Genomic DNA, 18,767 nt, shown 5'->3' with positions numbered 1-18,767 from the left:
TTGTAACCTTTGACATGAGCCCACAAACTGATTTGGAGCTCCGGTCCAACTGAGTACGCACATGGGTACATCATTCAAACAAAGAAACCAGCAGCACAAGGAGGCCATTCAGCCCTTCAAGCCTGCTCTACCATTCAGTACTGTCATGGCTGATCCTCTAACTCAATGTGACATTCACCCTGTCTCCCCTTATCCCTTGATGACTTTAAAATCTTGAAAAATATAGCCATCCCTTTTCTGAATGTATAGTGACCTGTCCTTTCCGTGGTAGCAACATCTCACAGGCTCACTACCTTCTAAGTGAAGGAATCTTTCCTCATCTCAGTCTTTAATGGTCTGCCCTGTATCCTGAGCCTGTGTCCGTGTCCCCGCCCCTGCCCCCAGGGGAAACATCCTCCCTGCATCCAGTAACATTGATAACCCAATCCCACTAACTCACAACTAGCCACGGGCCCGATGAAAGGTCATCAACCAGAAACATTCATTCTGTTTCTCTGTCCACAGACTTTTTCTGGTATTTTCTGTGGTTTTCATTTCAGGTTTTTAGCATCTGCACTATGCTGTTTTGTAACACAGAGACCAATCCCACTGACCACTGACCACTGCACTGTCTGCCCACCCACCATTCCCATTGACCACTGCCACTGACCACTCCCACTGCCCACCCACCATTCTCACTGACCACTGCCACCACCCACCCACCACTCCCACTGACCACTGCCACCGCCCACCCACCATTCTCACTGACCGCTGCCACCGCCCACCGCTCACCGCTGCCACTGCCACCTCCCACCGCCCACCACTGCCACTGACCACTGTCACTGACCATTGCACCGCCCACCCACCAATCCCACTGACCAGCAAACAAAGTTAGAGGCAGAGCCAATTGGCCTACACGAGAGCCATCCAACCAATCCCAGAAGGAACGGACCACTGATCACTGGAACACATTTCGGATCAGGAGCTGGGAATGCCAGATCACTATCTGATTACATCAGTTACAGCCTTAACTGGAATGTTCTGGAACATATAGGTTCCAAACTGAGTAAAATAGAAAATGAGAAAGCCCAAAACTGCCAGTGCAATACTGGGGGAGTGCTGCATTGTCAGGGGTACTGCCTTTCAGATGAGATGTTCAACCGAGATCCAGCCTGGTTGAGGTGTATGTGAAAGAACCTAAAAATAATCGTTTCACAGAGCAGGGAGTTTTCAAAATCCTGGTCAATATTTATCCCTCAAACAACACTTACTCATTGTTTAGCTGGGAGTTTGCTCTGTTGAACTTGGCTGCTATTTCTGACATTAGAAGAGGGACTACAGTTCAAACAACACTTCAATGGTTAAAGCACCTGAACACATCCTGAGGTCATGAAAGGCACTATAAAGAACAACCTGGGGTCTGGTTAGGACCAACCACAAACTGAACTGTAAACTACAGCGGCTACAAGGGCAGGTCAGAAATCCTCTAGGGACAAACTCAATTTCTAACTCCCTGAAGCCTATTCCCCCATCCAGAAGGCACAAGTCAGGAATGTGATGGAGTACTCCTCACTGGATGAGAACTCCAACACAGGAAAGTCAACACCATCCAGGATAAAGCAACTTCCTTGACTTGCACTCCAGTCACCACCTTCAACATTCACGCCCGCCACCACCAATGCACAGTGATAGCAGAGTGTACCATTGACAAGATGGACTGCATCAACATCTTAAGGCTCCTTCAACAGCATCTTCCCAATCTACAATCCAATTCACCAAATGATCCTCTGATAGCACCTTCCAAACCCACAGCCACTTCCATCCAGAAGGACAAGGGCAGCAGATACATGGGAACACCACCCCCTGCAAATTCCCCTTCGAGCAACTCACCCATCCTGACTTGGCAATATATCACTGCACCTTCACTGTCGCTGGGTCAACATCCTGGAATTGTCCCTCCCTAAGGACGTCGTGGGTCAACCTACAGCAGGTGGACTGCAGCAGTTCGAGAAGGCAGCTCACCTCCACCTTCTCAAGGGGGCAACTAGGGATGGGCAAGAAATGCTGGGCCCAACCAGGGATGCCTGCATAGCATTAAGAGAAAAGATGGAAAGTACTTTCTCTGGTTGGAAGACTCCAGATCACGAGCTAATAACCAAAATACAGCCATATTATTCATGGGGGCAAAGTCAGGAAGAAATTCTTCACAGAAAAAAGGTGGTGGATGGTTTGAGCTGCCAGATGGATTTTGCCCACACAGGTCTGGGCTTGACCTCCAACGTAAACATGGCTAGATTGTCTCATATACGGAGTCTGCTACACCTCCGTGCCTGCCTTATGTAAGGGGGACTACAGTCAGGCTTCCAGGAGCTCCAACAAACTGCGATTTTTAAAACACTGATGTACAGAACAGTGATCTCTACAATATAGCTTGCTGGTGCCTGGCATTCCATTCGTCTCTCCCCCAGAATCTCAACAGCATAGGATGCTGACATCCATTACTGCCATTCACACATGTATTCGCATTTCACTGCATAGGAAAAGGGGACCTCTCTTTCCCCACACCAACCCCCAGTCCCCTGTCCCGCACCCCCACCACACACACACCAAAACACTGCCATGTTTGGAATGGGAAGGGTTGGGGCCGAACTGCCAATGTGAAAGCTGGGATGAACTGATTTGTGTGGAGTTAAAAAACGAGTGAAGCTGCAAGGATTGAAGAATCAGATGAGGCCCCTAAAGGGAAAGGAGAAATAGGCCATTCAGACCATCAAGCCCGCTCTGCCATTCAATGAGATCATGGCTTGCTCTTACGGACCACGATCCGACTGGAGGGCTTAGAAGCAGCTTGGGGTGGGGGCGCCGAACAGCCTCTTTGTGTCTACCGCTTCTGTCTGGTGGGAAGTGGTCATGGTGGGAAGTGATCAAGGCTGAATGGGGGGGTTGGGGTTTGGGTGACCCTCCAGAGATTGGCATCACCAGGACAGACAGTAATCAGGCAGACTCGAACCTGAAGTGACCAGCCTGGCCGAGGAGATGAGCAGCTCGTAGGCAAGCCTGGGGGGCAGCAGCAGACTGAGCTCCCCACTCCCTGATCACCAGAACCGGCTCGAGCTGCATGTACCCCAACTGGCTCAGCCCAACCAGTGACAGTGCCCCGGTTCCATTACGATGTCTCCCACAGTCAAACAGCTTGCCCACAGCCAGCGAATTGGGCCTCCAGGTGGCAAGTGATCACCCAGGGTGGGGTGTTACTTGAAAGAAGGTAGTGGCAGGAGGCAATGAGGTGGGAGGGGAGAGGGAAAGAGGGGTGAGAGGGGCAAGGGGGACAAAAGGAAAGGGGGCAAGAGAGAGAGACACTGTACAGGAGAAGGGGGAGAGAGGGGGGTGGTGGGGAATGTGAAGTGCAGGAGGAAGGCGGATAAAATCCAAAACAAAGGTTTCATGGGGTAAAGATGGGCAAATGAAGCTCAGAATTGACATGATCAGCCATGATCTCTTTGAAGGTGGGAGCTAACTCAATGGGCCAAATGGCCTGCTTCTGCCATTGCATTTAATGGGTTTTGGAGGGAGGTTAGACACTCTAATGGGTTTCGGAGTGAGGTTAGACACACAATGGGGTTTTGGAGTGAGGTTAGATACTGTAATCCAAATAGCTCTCATATCGAACAGTACAATGAGGGGGTGGGACTGGTTCTGACTTCTGTTTCAACACACACAGTATGTCCTGACCACACTGCTTCAAAAATAGAGACACTCCTACTCTCTCTCACTCCCTAGTTTATTGCTTCCTGTGACTTCAAAGCTGTAGAACACCCCCCCGCCAACAGTGATCCCACTCCCTCCTGCCTCCACAAACATTACAACAGAGTGAAACCTATTCATTTGCTACTAGCACCGAGGTGTAGGCTAACGCTTCAGGGAAATACATCCAAATCCCTCCCCAGCTGTACGTTCAATCAATAAAATCTGGAATTGCAAGCTAGTCTCTCACCCAACTGTTGTAAAAAATCCAGCTGTTGTAAAAGCCCCAGCTGGTACAAATATGCCCCTTTTTACGGGGAAGGAGATCTGCCACCTTTACCCGGTCGGGCTCTCCTTGTAACTTCAGATGTGCGGCAGTATGGCTTTTGAAATGGCCCTCAGCAAGCCGCACTGCTCAAGGGTCAACGAATACTGCCATCTGCGTCCTGTGAAAGAATAGCTCAGTGACTCACAGAAAGCACACCAGTTAGCAACAATACACAACAGCACAAAGAGTATTTGTTTCAGAGATAGTAGGAACTGCAGATGCTGGAGAATCTGAGATAGCACAAAGAGTATACCAACTACTGCTTCAGCACCCCACCTCACCTCACTGGGCCAAGAACCACTCAGTCTAAATTTTACTCTTTCCCTTCCCACAAACCCATTTAAATCTTCCGGACTTCGAACAAGCAGCTCCCATTTGAAATACCTGCAGCCTGTGTGCGAGCAGAAACAGGCTGACCTGCCCTTTGTAAATGCTGTCTCGGATTCCCGTTGTTTCAGTCTGACTGCCTGACAGAAACTGCTCTCTTACTGAGAGGGTAAGCTGGCTTTTCCGAATTATGTTTGATACATTCGGGGATCTGCCATTGCAATGGAATTAAACAAAAGTCCATTCTTGCTGCCGAGAATATGCATGCCTGAAAAGCCACAAGATCGAAGTTAAATCTTTCAACAGCCTCTTTTACTTGTTTCTATCACAATGACCCAACATGATTTCTGCTGTCTTTTTAAAATAAAACATTGTTATTATTAGTTAATAACCAAGTTGTCCCGGCATTATAAAGGGCTTTGAAATAGATCTCACGCTGTAGCTCAACACCATTCAGGATGAAGTAGCCCATTGGTTACCCATATATCCAATCCCTCCACCACCGACGCTCAGTAACAGCAGTGTGTACTATCTACAAGATGCGCTGCAGAAATTCACCAAAAATCCTCAGACAGCACCTTCCAAACCCACGACCACTTTCCATCTAGAAGGACAAGGGCAGTAGATACATGGGAACACCACCGCCTCCAAGTTCCCCTCCAAGCCACTGCCCATCCTGACTTAGAAATATATCACCGTTCCTTCACTGTCACTAGGATCAAAATCCTGGAACTCCCTCCCTAAGGACATTGTGGGTCAACCCACAGCAGGAGGACTGCAGCGGTTCAAAGCGGCAGCTCACCATCACCTTCTCAAGGGGCAACTAGGGACGGGCAATAAATGCTGGGCCCAGCCAGCGATGCCTGACCCCCATGAAAGAATATTGTATTTAAACAAAATCCAGTCACAGAGCATTGATCCTGGTGCTTTCTCTACAACTGATCGATTGTATCTTGTGGAGGTAATAGGCCAGGAGAATAAAACAGGAAAACATGTGAACGATTCACGCTAGCCAGACTCATACACTTCAAAATGAAGAGCCAGGAGTTCATTTCCAAGCATTTATTCGTTTTTCAGGCACGTCTCTCCTCAGCATCTTGCTCCCTCAGAAAATGAATGACCGAGAGTAAGAGTATGGGAAAGAGAGTGAGTGAGAGAGAGACACAATGAGAGTGAGTGACAGTGAATAAGTGAAAGTAGGAAAAAGAGTGCATCACAGTGGGAGAGAGAGAATGAGTGAGAGTGAATCAAAATTAGAATTTAGATTTATTGTCAAGTGTACTCAAATACAGGGAATACAACAGTACAGTGAAAATTGTACTGTCACCATCTTGGTTACAAAACCAATACTTAAAAAAAAACAATAATTTGAAAAACAACACAGTGGAAATAAAAGAAAAAGAGCCAAAAGGAAAGGAAAAGTCTAGATCTTAAAGTCCTTGGCGTGGAGTCTTTGCCAGCCTGCAAGTCTCAGTTTGGAAAGTGAGAGAATGTGAAAGCAGGGCATGGAGAGAGTCAACTGTGGGAGGGGGTGGCCATCACTCCCAGTCACTGATAGCGTGATCGTAACAGGAATTCATCACCATTTCCCCACAACAACAGACATTCATCATTCCAGGACAGAGTGAGAGAGACATACAGAGAGAGAGAGAGACAGACAATACCACCACCAGAGGGTCAGTAATCAGGAATCAAGTAATAACTTACAGCTGCTGCCATGGAATCCAGGCAGGCAAGAAAGTCAGGATAGTAAAACTCATTTCATCACATCAAAGGATTAAAGACAGCTCGTGACACACAGATCACAGCAGTGCCTGCTGTTTTACAACTTCCTCTGAATTTCTTGACCAGGAGCTTTCCCACCCCCCCTACAAAAATAGAGTGACTTCCACAATCTGGCAAAGTTTCGTCAGAGTTGTCAACTACATTACATTCCTGTAAACCTCTTCAATTCCCCGTGCAGGGAGATAGTCAGTAAAGGCCTGGAGGATGATGGCCCTGAGGAGGTTATTGTGATCAGGGTAACAATGACCATCTCATTGTTTATTTGCAGTTTTTGTGTGAGGGGGTGAAGGAAGACAGGACTTTCTACATTTCCGCCCCATCCCCCACCTCCAGGAAGCAGATTTCTTTTTTCATTCACTGACAGGCCCATTCCTAACTACACCCCCTCCACAATAACACTCAACACTGGAGCCTTCCAAGGATGTATCCTCCAGCCCCCTACTGTACTCCCTGTACACTCACGGCTGTGTGGGTGAATTGCAAACGAACGCCATCTACAGTTCGCTGATGACACCACTGTGGTAGGATGGATATGTAACAATGAGTTACAGGAAGGAGATAGAGGGGTTTGGTGGCATGGTGCAATGACAACAATGTCTCTCAATGTTGGCAAAACTAAAGAACTGATCATTGACTTCAGAAAGAAAGGAGGAGAACATGCCCCCATTTACAATGAAGCTGAGGTTGAGAGAGTGGAGAGCATCAAGTTCCTAGGAGGGATGATAACTGACAATCTGTCCTGGACCACCCACGTAGATGCGACAGTCAAGGAGGCACAACAATGCCTCTTCTTCCTCAGGCAGCTCAGCAAATTTGGTATGTCCATAATGTCCCTCACCAACTTCTACAGATGCACCATACTGTCTGGGTGCATAATGGCCTGGTATGGCAACTGCATTGCTCAGTACTATAAGAAACCACAGATTGTGGTCTGCACAGCTCAAACCATCATGGAAGCCAACCTCCCATCCACGGACTCCATTTGTACAGCTTGTTGCAGTGGAAAAGCTGCCAACATCAAAGACCCATCGCACCCCAGTAATGCTCTCCTACAACCTCTTCCATCAGCATAAGTTACAGAAGCTTGAACACATGCACCAACAGATTCAAGAACAGCTTCTTCCTTGCCATTATTAGACAGATGAATGAATTAATTTCAAACAACACTCACCTTGTTAATGGTGATCTTGCATCTCACATGTGCTGTGCAATTCTAATCTGTATGCCTCACTCCAAACACCTTTGATCTGTATGCCTTTGCTTACTAATATCTGCCTGTACTGCTTGCAAGCAATGCTTTTCACTGTACTTAGGTACATGTGACTACAATAAATCAAATCAAATCAGGGTTGTTCAGAGCAAGCTGTGGTACCTTCTGTAGTCAAAATAGCTGAACAGCTTGCACTGATTCAGCTCCTTTGGCACAGTAGAACATTCTGTGGTGCTTCATACCAAGGGAGATACAAGGATTAATGATCAAAGGCTTGGTTAACACCTTACGAAAAGAGCACAGCAAAGGGAAGAGGATGAGCATTTTAAAACAGAGCCATTGAGAGTTAGTGAGCACCGGGGTCACGGGGTAGAGGTCTGGTGAGGGTCGGGACACGGTCAGCGGTTTCGCACGAGCTCGCATTTTTGGAGCAATGATGGGATACCAGCCAGGAAAGGGTGGAGATAGCTAAAGACACGCTGGAGGGATTCTGCAGCAGCAGCTGTGCTCACACAGGGTCAGGCAGATGCAGACAGTGTTGGCAACGCAAGGAATTTCGCAGTCAGAAATTCAACTTGAACACAGTGTTGGTGAATAATCCGATTCAGCTTGAATATGGGACCAGGAAGGGAAATGGAGTTGGAGGCTAGGGAACTAGGCTCCAAGTCAAAGGGGAGAGCTTTTAAGATTTCTTTCTTAAAAAAAAAGGTTCCTATTAATCATAGGATGGCATTAGCACAGGAGACAACCACTGGGCACGTGGGTAAGTAGGCCCATTCTCAGTAAGAGCTATTTGAATCCTTATTCCCACCTTTTCTACAGCAGCCCTGCTAATATTCTCTCTTCAGAGAACTGTCCAACTCCCCATTGAAAGCCATGGTTAAACCTGCTCACAGCCTACTCTCAAGGCAATATTTTCTAGATCCTAACCACTCACTGCATTACATTGTTTCTCATGTAGCTGTTGCTTCCTTTACTACTTTTGTTTTATATTTGTTCTTGTGATGTGGGTGTCACTAGTAGGGCCAGCGTTTATTGTCCACCCCGAATGCCCTTGAGAAGGTGACAGAGCCTGTGGCCTGTAGTCCTCCATCCTTCCAAAAAAAGGGAAGAGTTTTTCTTCCATTCATTTTATCCAGACCCTTCATGATTTTGAACCTCTCCACCCAATTTCCTCCTAACCTTCACTTCTCCGGTAAAACGGACCCAGCTTCATTAGAACCCCCGCACAGTGCTGAAGCAGGCCATTCGGCCCATCAAGTCCAGACCAATCCTCCGAATAACATCCCACCAGACCCTACCCTGTCTCTGTAACCCTGCATTTTCCATGGCCAATCCACCTAACCTGCACATATTTGGACTCAGATTTGGTAGGTTCTCCAACCTACCCACTTGGATCATGTTCCTCATGCCTGGAAACAGTCTTGTAAATCTTTTCTGCACCCTTTCCAAATGGATTGGGTAAATAGACAAAGTCTTTTCCCTGGGGTGGGGGAGTCCAAGACTATAGGGCACAAGTGTAAGGCGAGAGGGGAAAGATTTAAAAGAGACCTGAGGGGCAACCTTTTCACGCAGAGGGTGATGCATGTATGGAATGAGCTGCAGGAGGAAGGTACAATTACAACATTTAAAAGGCATCTGGATGGGTACATGAATAGGAAGGGTTGAGATGGATATGGGCCAAATGCTGGCAAATGGGACTAGATTAATTTAGGATATCTGGTTGGTATGGACAAGTTGGAGTGAAGGGTCTGTTTCTGTACTGTATATCTCCATGACTTTCCCATCCACCTCAAGCATAGTACCCAGAATTGTACAGAACACTCTAGTTAAGGCCAAACCAGTGTTTCCCACAAGTTTACCATAACCTCCATTTCTTATGTACTGTGTCCCCCTTTTAACAAATCCAGGGTCTTGTATGAAAACAAAGTGCTGGACAAACTCAGCCGGAATGTCAGCACCTGTGGAGAGAGAAAAACGGAGTTTAAGTGTGGAGTCTAATATGCCCCCTGATCAGTTCCCAAGTCTTGCAGTTGAACATACTGGGGGCATTCTGGTAAAACTCTTCAACACACTCCATGGGACATCACACCTACAGTGCATCATCCCCACAAGCAGAAAAAACAAGAGTAGGCGGCCATTCAGCCCCTCATCCCTCCCGCGTCATTCAATACGATCGTGGTCCAAAGATATGCAGATTAGGTGGATTGGCCAGGAACAACTATCCCAGTCTTTCCAGGGATATGCAGGCCAGGTGGGTTAGCCATGGGAAAGGTGGGGTCTGGGTGGGATGACCTTCAGAGGGTCGGTGCAGACCCAAAGGGCTGAACGGTCTCTTTCTACACTGTAGGGATTCTATGATTATACATATGATCAGATTGGTGGCAGGGGTAAGCTACACTGTTTTACACTAGTGTGAATCGCACAAATTTTGTCCATTGTTCAACTGAATCCATTTGTGCCACTTTATTGCCTCAACTGATACCAACATTTACACACAGAACGCTGCACTCAGCAGGCAAAAGGAATAGGTCCACACATTAACCCTTTCTATATAAAAGGTTGCAAAGTGACAGCTGAGCCCTGATGATACAGCAGGGGCAATGCCAGGGCCTGGTTTGAACTGAATCAGTTAACTAAGATTGACAGTTAACAGTTCTTGCCATATCGTCATAGTCCAAACAATCAGCTTTGTCATTTCCATGCTAAAATTGACTTTCTTGAGTTTCAGTCCTGATGCAAAAAGCTATGACTTCATGTCTCTTTTTTAGCAATGTTTTTATATAAAACTGCTAAAGCAGTGGCCATGCACACAGACCTTTGTGATGGTAATTTAGTAAACAGTGGAAACCATTTCATGCCATAGTTAAGCGACCAAGAATGTTTTTTTTTAATTTAATATGCCCAGCAGGGACTAGGCTGAAAAAACAGGCAGATCAAAAAGGGAGAAAATATCAATTCAAATACTGGTAGCTTATAGGTCAGTTCACCAAAACTTAAGGGAGGAAGACAAAGGATTGTTGATCTTTTCCTTTCACAGAGAAATGCATGTTGTAACACACACAAATCAAGACTTGCAAATGGGCATTCACCCAAAAAGTGTTAACAGAGCTCATGTCCCTCTTATTGCAGGAAATGAATTGCAGTCTTTCATTAACAGATCATAAACACTTCCACTCATTTTTATCTGTTATTAAAAATAAACTAATTTGGTGGTTTACCAGCACGTCTCATCACACAAGAATATTTTTTTTATTGTACTGCCTGTGCAGGCTAGAAAAAACACGAGATTACATCATTTAAGCTAGAAATTCTGTGGTTAAAAAGAAACACACTCCCGGTCACTGCGGACGCAAGGTCACAGTGAGGAGTTTACAGACAACAAAGAGCCAGAGACAAGATCTAGAATAAAAGGTCACACGTGATGAGTACATTAAATTAAATTTATTATTGTGCGTATTGGAAACAGCTTAAAATAGGAAATTGTACACAGGTTGTTATATTACCTTGGAAAGTACGACTCTGGAGTTCTGGGCAACAGAGGCAGAAAACACAGGAAAATGTGCTGTCAACAAAATGGCCCACATTATCAAGGCAAAAACAATATAACTGCGTACTCTAACAGTCTAAAACAACATTGGTACAACAAACAGTGGAGCAAACCCCGTTTTATTGAAATATAAAACCCTCAACACATGGATCCCAATTTACACAATTCACTGTGCTTCCACATACAGAGCTAGACATGGTGTAAACTCCTGCATGACACAGGATAAACACACACATCTGTCAGTACGAGTGGTTCAGGTATCGACCTGAATATCCGAGGTGCCGGGGTGGGGGGCAGACCTTTCTTCACAACTGAACTCCAGAGTACATTGGTTACAGTCTGCTTCTACAGTACAAGGAGGCTAGTCCAATGTCAGCTTGTCCTCTCTTCCTCTCAGCAATCCCTGTTGTGCACTGCTGATGCCCTCAGTTTTTGATGTAGATTTTCCTTTTCCCCACTGTCTGAAGGAATTAATTGCGATAGCAGCCCCAGGCGAGTATCTCAGGGAGGTCACCCAACACAGTTTGAAAGCTGGCCAGATATCACCAGAATCCGACAACAGTGTCCAGCTGGTGTTTAGTGCACAATACCCAACGAACCCTCAACCTGGACACAGACCAGAGCCTTCCTCTAGCACCTCAGCTCCTAAACGCTGCCCCATTGCATCCTTCCTCTAAAAACTAAGCAACTAGCAACCAGAATCGACGCACCACAAATCACAGCTGTTAACCACAGTTCAAGTCAGATGCTGAATTAGTGAAATCATAACAGGTCAAATTTGTCTGATCTGAAACTCCAGTTGTAGTGAAGTAGACAGCCATTTCCACTGAAGAACAGGAAAATCCGCAATAAGGTCAAGTTCCAGATGATAACTGTGGGTTTGCTGCACGCATGTTATCTGAATGTGTCAACTGATTGGAGTGGAGTTAGAGTGCAAAATCACAGCAGAACAACTCGCAATTATATTTTGAATGAGTGTGGTTGAAAAGAATTTATTAACACTTTTGAAACCAAACTATCATTTACCAGACCGCTCTTTAATATTTGAGGATGGAATGTGTAGCGATGGAAAGAGACAAGGAACATTGCACTGGGGCGGCTGTGCTAACAGGGATCGCACCAGAAAGATGCCAGTTCTTGTGAGTGGAAAGTGTAGGAAGCCACGTGGATTTGTAACCATCAATAACCAGGCAGCACAGGGCTAGTGAAACCTCCTCCAGCATCTTGAGGCGTGGATCAGGGAAACGTATCAACACAAGGTTATCGCCCTGAAAAGTCCAATCAATACTCACTCGCACCACCCACCCACCTCCTCCTCTCACTGAAACAGCAAAGACCTTGGAGACGGTCTGCAATTTCACACAGCAGCACAAGGGAACATACGGGCCCGTCTAACTGTGTCACACTTGCCTGAAGACAGCACATGCTGAGCCCAAAATATTTAGTGAGCTTTTCCAGGGCCTAACTCAAATGCTTTTCGATCCCTTTTACTGTACAAGGTCAGGTCATAGTAAATGCACATCACATACACTGCATCATTGCATTACTGTGTGTTTTTTTTGGACAGAGTGCACTTGCAGGCAAATCAGGTTATAGAGGGGCTTCTAGGCACTCTCAAAACTCCACTAAAGGCAAAATAAAAGAAAATCGGTGGGCAGGCCAACTGCAATTCAACTTCTCACAATTGTAACGTACTTCCACTTTGTATGGTTTAGCCTTAAAAAGGAACCAAAATCAAAATCAGGGCAGGACTTATACACTTAATGGTAAGATCCTGGGGACTGTTGCTGAACAAAGAGACCTTGAGGTGAAGTCCATAGTTCCTTGAAAGTGGAGTCACAGGTAGACAGGAGTGAAGGCGGCGTTTGGTACGCTTGCCTTTATTGGTCAGTGCATTGAGCATGGGAGTTGGGACATCGTGTTGCGGCTGTACAGGACATTGGTTAGACCACTTTTGGAATACTGCGTGCAGTTCTGGTCTCCCTGCTGATGTTGTGAAACTTGAGAGTTCAGTAAAGCCAAGGTTGGAGGGTTTAAGCTATAGGGAGAGACTAAATAGGCTGGGGCCATTTTCCCTGGAGCGTCAGAGGCTGAGGGGTGACCTTATGGAGATTTATAAAATTATGAGGGGATGGAGAGGTTAAATAGACAGTCTTTTCGCTGGGACGGCGGAGTTAAAAACTAGAGGGCACAGGTTTAAGGTGCGAAGAGAAAGATTTAAAAGGGACCTAAGGGGCAACATTTTCACTCAGAGGGTGGTGTATGTATGGAACGAGCTGCCAGAAGAAGTGGAGGAGGCTGCTACAATTGCAACATTTAAAAGGCATCTGGATGGGTATATGAATAGGAATGTTTGAGGGGGATATGGGCCAAATGGGCCTACATTTATCTAGGAATCTGGTTGGCATGGATGAGTTGGATCGAAGGGTCTGTTTCCATGCTATACATCTCTATGACTATATTTTAACTTGCACTTTTCCAAAAGGAAATTTAGACCCCTTAATTTTTCAATCTCTTAGCTCTAGCAGCTCAAATGCAGTGGTGATCCCACTTGTATCAGAGCTTCAATTTGGACATGATTTTGTTGACAGGGATTCCTGGTCTCAATAGAGGCAGCGGAAATTCATCGTATCAGTACCATGAGATTTAATGGCTTTGAACTGAGACAAACTGGGTGGGGTTGGGGGGCAGGTGCTGAATTTCTGAGCAGCTATGTGAATACACTCTGTAGCACCTCTAAGTATTGTATCCTTTCTGTGGAAACATATAGCGACACAAATCTCAGTCAGAACAGAGATGATTGGACAGACTGCCCTTCAATCACATCCATACAGCCATAGCAACTCATTGGTTTTTACACATAATTTGCTTTACACAACTATCCTCCACTCTGGGCAGGAAAAAATTTGTCCTCCCTTTGGTTACAGCCATCACCAGAAAGCGCTAATTTTAAAAAAATAGATTCTGCAGACTGTTAGCTGTAGTGCACAGCTTAAACAGATTCCGCGGCATAAATAGACTGTGTGCTGTACAACACGCATTCTCTGCTGCTAGGCCTGCCCTCAGTCCATCACCACCTCCAGATCATTGAGCAACACCAGTGACCAGAGCACACAGAGCGCGGAAAATGGACTTGCAAAGTGACCTGTTCACGATGGAGAAACAGTCCCCTGAACAACTGGACTTTCCAGATAATGACTGGACTTATAGGAAAACAAGTAACAAAAACCTAGAAAGCCAACAAAAATTGGACATACTACATTCAGCCCTGACAATGAAGGGTATACTGGCCTCAGAGATTTATACAATGCACTTTTACCAGCATGATAGCAAGGCTAAAAGGATTAAGTTGAACATACAGGTCCGCAGAACAGAAGATTAAGGATGGTGCAATCAGAGTCTTTAAGATTACAGAAGTACCATGTAAACAGAAGTTGATTGATTGATCACCCAGGATCTAAATGAATCATGGGACAGGTTCACAAGGAGGAAAGGCCAACAGACTGATTATTTTTGGGATTACAGCAACATCACTGATGACTACACAGCTTCTGTTTACCAACACATTAATCCAGTTCATTGACGTGGCTGGAAGGAGGAAAAGATTATTGTCAGAGAAGGACAAGTCAAGGATTTAGCAGAGAATGCTTTTCAACACATTGGATAATGATTCAAGCTTCCAGCAATAGCCGTCTGGTCAAGTCTATGTCATTTCCTATCCAGCCAGCGGAATATGAGGAAGAAAAAGATTTCAATGCCTCCAAGTCATTGAATTAATTAAATAAACATGATTGTCTTACAGTAATGCTCCCTTTGTATGTTAAATTAAAACCTCTATGTGAAAATATTCTTCTTTACAATAAACCTGCCAGCCAGCCATTCATTTCATCAGTTAATTGGAGGAAGGAATTTCCATTCGAGTGTTCCTTTGAGCTATTCAGCTTTTTACGAACACGGGAGGCATGCCTTTGCTGATCTAGCCATTTCACTGGAAGGTTTCGGTTGCTGTACACTGCACACGGCCAGCTGGAATTACCGCACAAGGTCCCAGCAGCACCTTGGAGCAGATGCTGTAGTCAGTTCACCAACAGGGTGTCCTCATAAGTCATCATCCTGTGGGAAGGGAGTGAAGATAAGCACATTTTCAGACAAAAGATTCTGTCACAAAAGACAGCTCCCGAAGCCACACAGAACAATTTGTCACCATTCCCAATCATGCTGGGATCAACACTGATCCAAATCACAGCCTGGAATTCCCTCCCTAAGGGCATTGTGGGTCAACCCAGAGCACATGGACTGCAGCGGTTCAAGAAGGCAGCTCACCCCCACCTTCTCAAGGGCAAGTAGGGATGGGCAATAAATGCTGGGCCAGACAGTGACACCCACATCCCGTGAATAAAAATGCTCCCAACCCCACTGATCTGATGATTATAAATCTTGGTCAGCACTTGAATGGGAGACTGATTGGGAATACCAGGTTCAATAAACTTTACGACTCTTTAGTGATCAGAGACAGACAGAGGTATGAGAAAGATCATATGGCTGATCTTGTTACTGTAAGTACTCTTTAGAAATGTTCTCACTAACTGGCCTACCTCGCAATCAACCATTCATGATGCCATGAATGGGCACTTGAGACGCATTGGTACAATTTTGATTGGTCAGAGTGGTACTCAGACTGTCTTCAATTCTCTGATTAATGCCACTTGAAAACAGACTGCTACCCATTCTGTAAGCTTCAATCTGGTATTCACTGTGTCATGGGGAAGGGTACATCCCAGAGTTGGGGGTGGGGGGGCGGTGTTTACCTTGCAAGGTTCAAAAGACTAAATTATGAGCACAGATTACACAAAGTAAACTTGCATTCCTCCGAGTACAGAGAAGCAACAGCTTGTTGTGGTGTTAAAAGGTGATTAACGACATTGCAGGGTAGCACCAACTGAACAGGCCAAACAGGATCAAGGGGCTGAATGACCTAATTATGCTCCTATTCTGGACCAGGGGATGTCAGGAGGAAAATTTCAAACAGAAATCGCTGGAGAAATTTAGGTCCTGGCAGCATCTGTGGAGGAAAAATAAGTCTCTAGCAACTTCTTTGTTTTAGATGTCACAAATTAACCATTTGCGGACTCCTACTTGTGGGTTTGAGCCCTCACTGGCCCACTCGTCCTCCTCCCAGACTGGGGATGCAGTGAGGATCAGAGGGAGGCCTATACAGAGCAGCTGAACAGAAACAACTCTCTCACCGTCTCCGACGTTACCTGTCACAGCAGCAGAAAAAGGAGCAGACCGAACTCTCCACTTCCCGGAATTTGCCAGAGCTTGGAGCGTCTGTGCACTCAGCGATGAATTCACGCAGTTCCAGGGGACGGACCCCACTGATCCCATGGTGCTGCAAGAAAAATAACACGGTCAGCAGAGGAGACAGTAACACCAGGCACACTGGAATTACCAGCAGTGTCCTTGTTCAATATTTACCCCTCAATCAACATCATATAACAGGTATTACATGGTTGCAAACAGGATCTCGCTGGTTTTACATGTTAGTTGCTTGTGGATGTGCTGAGGTCACTGTGCTGGGGGCAGCAGCACCAGCTTCCTTAGAAACGGTCACACCGGTCAATGATTGTGCTCGCTGCAACAACACTTTCACAGGGCTGGAGTACAGAGCCTACCCCACATCAGCACCCCTGTACCCCACCATTCAGTAGCACACTGTGCACAGCTGTATTGCTATCCATAGGCTAAGGGACAATCCAGCCAAGGGGTATTGTCTAGCAGTAGAGCCAGCCCCTGAAACTTTGACCGTACATGGGAAAGTGGAAAGGGGCTTGTAGATCACATGTCTTCAATTACAAAAGCACTCCGAGATAACCAAACACAGCAGCCAGGGTGCACACGGCCAGATTACACAACGTTGCAGCAGCGTGAAGGATGGTGGTGGTCAGGGTTTTTAGGAATTTCCTTGCTCTCCTATCAAAAACAATCCAAAATCCTCCACTGACCCAGGGAGTACTGATGGAGATACTGTCACACTACAAACCGTTGCAAAATGACACTTTATTGGGAGATGAGAAGCCTGTTTGTTTTTGCTGTTTCCAATAGCCTGAGCCCCAGCACACTGGAGATTCCTTCAGAGCATCAGTGGTTTTTACTTGTACAGAGAAAATCTCCACTAGGTGTGTACCCCAGTAAAGGTGCGTGTTGGCATAAACGCAATTACCCAGTTTAACAGCCACTGTCACCCTTCATAACGGCTGTGATTCCCTCCCTTTCTGCACCCCTCCCACAGCACCGCAAGTTGGTGTGTAATGCATTTTAACACAAGAATATATAATTTACAGTGTAGAAAATTATATTTAAATCAAAACAGACATTCATCGCAGAGACAGACCATTCAATCCAAATAGCTCCCAGTCCATGTCTATCCTCACCCCACTGACAAATCCTCCCATTCCTACTACTCATTGTAGTTGACTAACCTTCCATTAAAGGCATCTAAATGATTCCAATCAAAATGCAACAATCTACAGGCGGTCCAGTTACTACGAACCTTTATGGCTTCATAGGAGCCAGTGATGAGGGCGATGAAGAGGCTGAGGACCATGTAGATGAAGAGACTGATGAAGGTGTATAGGTACAATTGGCTGAACAGCCATACCAGTGTATTCTTCTGTTGCATTTGAGAGAACGTTACAAACATGTCATCCCCATTGATGAGCGAGAACAAACATTCCGAGACCATAGACAGTGTCCGAAACTGCAAAACAGACGGGAGAAACGTTAGTGCAGTTTCAACATGGCATTCCCACTTCAGCACAGCTCAGGTAGAAACGCATCTCACTGGGAGTGATCCAAACACTCACAGGGTATCACCACCCCATCCCCTCACTGGGAGGGGCCCAAACACTCACCGAGACAAGCCCACCCCATTTTGTTTAAAGCCTGGCTCAATGGAAGCAGCTGAAGATAAGAAACATTGAATGAACAACATTTGCTGAGCAGCTTAACAGAAAAAGCAGACAGGCTGGGAGGGGCAGTTATGGGAGGCAGGTGGTGGGATGTGAAAGAGGGTTTGAAGCTGAGGACAGCCAGGGAATGGACAGAAGGGGTGAAGAGGAGCAATAAGGATTTGGAGATGGAAGGTCTGGAGTTACAGCACCCAAGAATCCAAGGAGTGAAGTCAGGGAGGGATGGAACTCAAGGATGTGTTTTTTTTTAAAAAAAAAAAGTGGCTTGAATTAATGACAGGAGTGGTAGATCAGCAGGATGGAGGAACATACTGCACAGTCCTTGCTGCAAGGTATGCAGCTGGGGCATCTGAGGCCAGTTTCTGCTAACTCCCAAAGTTCATTTCGTTGTGAGATGAGAGACTTCATCCTGCAGCGAACCTTATCTGAGGCTGAGAAAGCTGGAGCACATGCACAGCAGTGACGGACTACAATTCAGTGGTTAACACCCATTGGGATACAGGAATCAGGAGCGAGAGTAAGAAATTCAGTCTTTGAGTCCACTCTGCCACTTAACATGATCATTGCTGATCTTATCTTGGTCTCAACTCTACTTTCCTGCCTGCTCCCCATATCCTGTTTTTCATCTGAAACATATCGATTTCTTTCTTGAATGTGTTGATTGATTGAGTCTGTCTCTACTGCGCTGAGGCAGTGAGATCCACAGTTTCACGACCCTCCGAGAAGTAGTTTCTCCTGATTCTCAGTTTTGAGCCTAACTCCTCTCATTCTATATCTATGCCCTCTTGTTCTAGCCTGTCCCACAATGGGGGTGGGGGTGGGAGCGGGGGTGAGAGAGAGAGAGAGAGAGAGAGAGAGAGAGAGAGAGAGAGA

The 18,767-nt window shown here is 46.0% G+C and overlaps 1 protein-coding gene across 2 annotated transcripts in view; it reads right to left on the bottom strand.

The window, feature by feature from the left end:
- Positions 1-10,802: 10,802 nt before the first annotated feature.
- mcoln1a (mucolipin TRP cation channel 1a) overlaps positions 10,803-18,767 on the bottom strand; it is a 50,543-nt gene continuing 42,578 nt past the window's right edge. For both annotated transcript variants that reach the window (XM_048617861.1, XM_048617862.1), the window contains 3 exons: positions 17,477-17,683; positions 16,185-16,315; positions 10,803-15,036 (listed from right to left, as the gene is read on the bottom strand). In XM_048617861.1, the coding sequence (XP_048473818.1) occupies positions 15,000-15,036; positions 16,185-16,315; positions 17,477-17,683 (375 nt within the window). In that variant the 3' untranslated portion in view covers positions 10,803-14,999. The remainder of the gene's footprint in view (positions 15,037-16,184; positions 16,316-17,476; positions 17,684-18,767) is intronic.

The sequence above is a fragment of the Rhincodon typus genome, chromosome 38 (assembly GCF_021869965.1).
Source record: "Rhincodon typus isolate 14 chromosome 38, sRhiTyp1.1, whole genome shotgun sequence".
In the NCBI taxonomy this organism is placed as follows: Eukaryota; Metazoa; Chordata; class Chondrichthyes; order Orectolobiformes; family Rhincodontidae; genus Rhincodon; species Rhincodon typus.
This window is presented reverse-complemented; position numbering and strand designations above follow the sequence as displayed.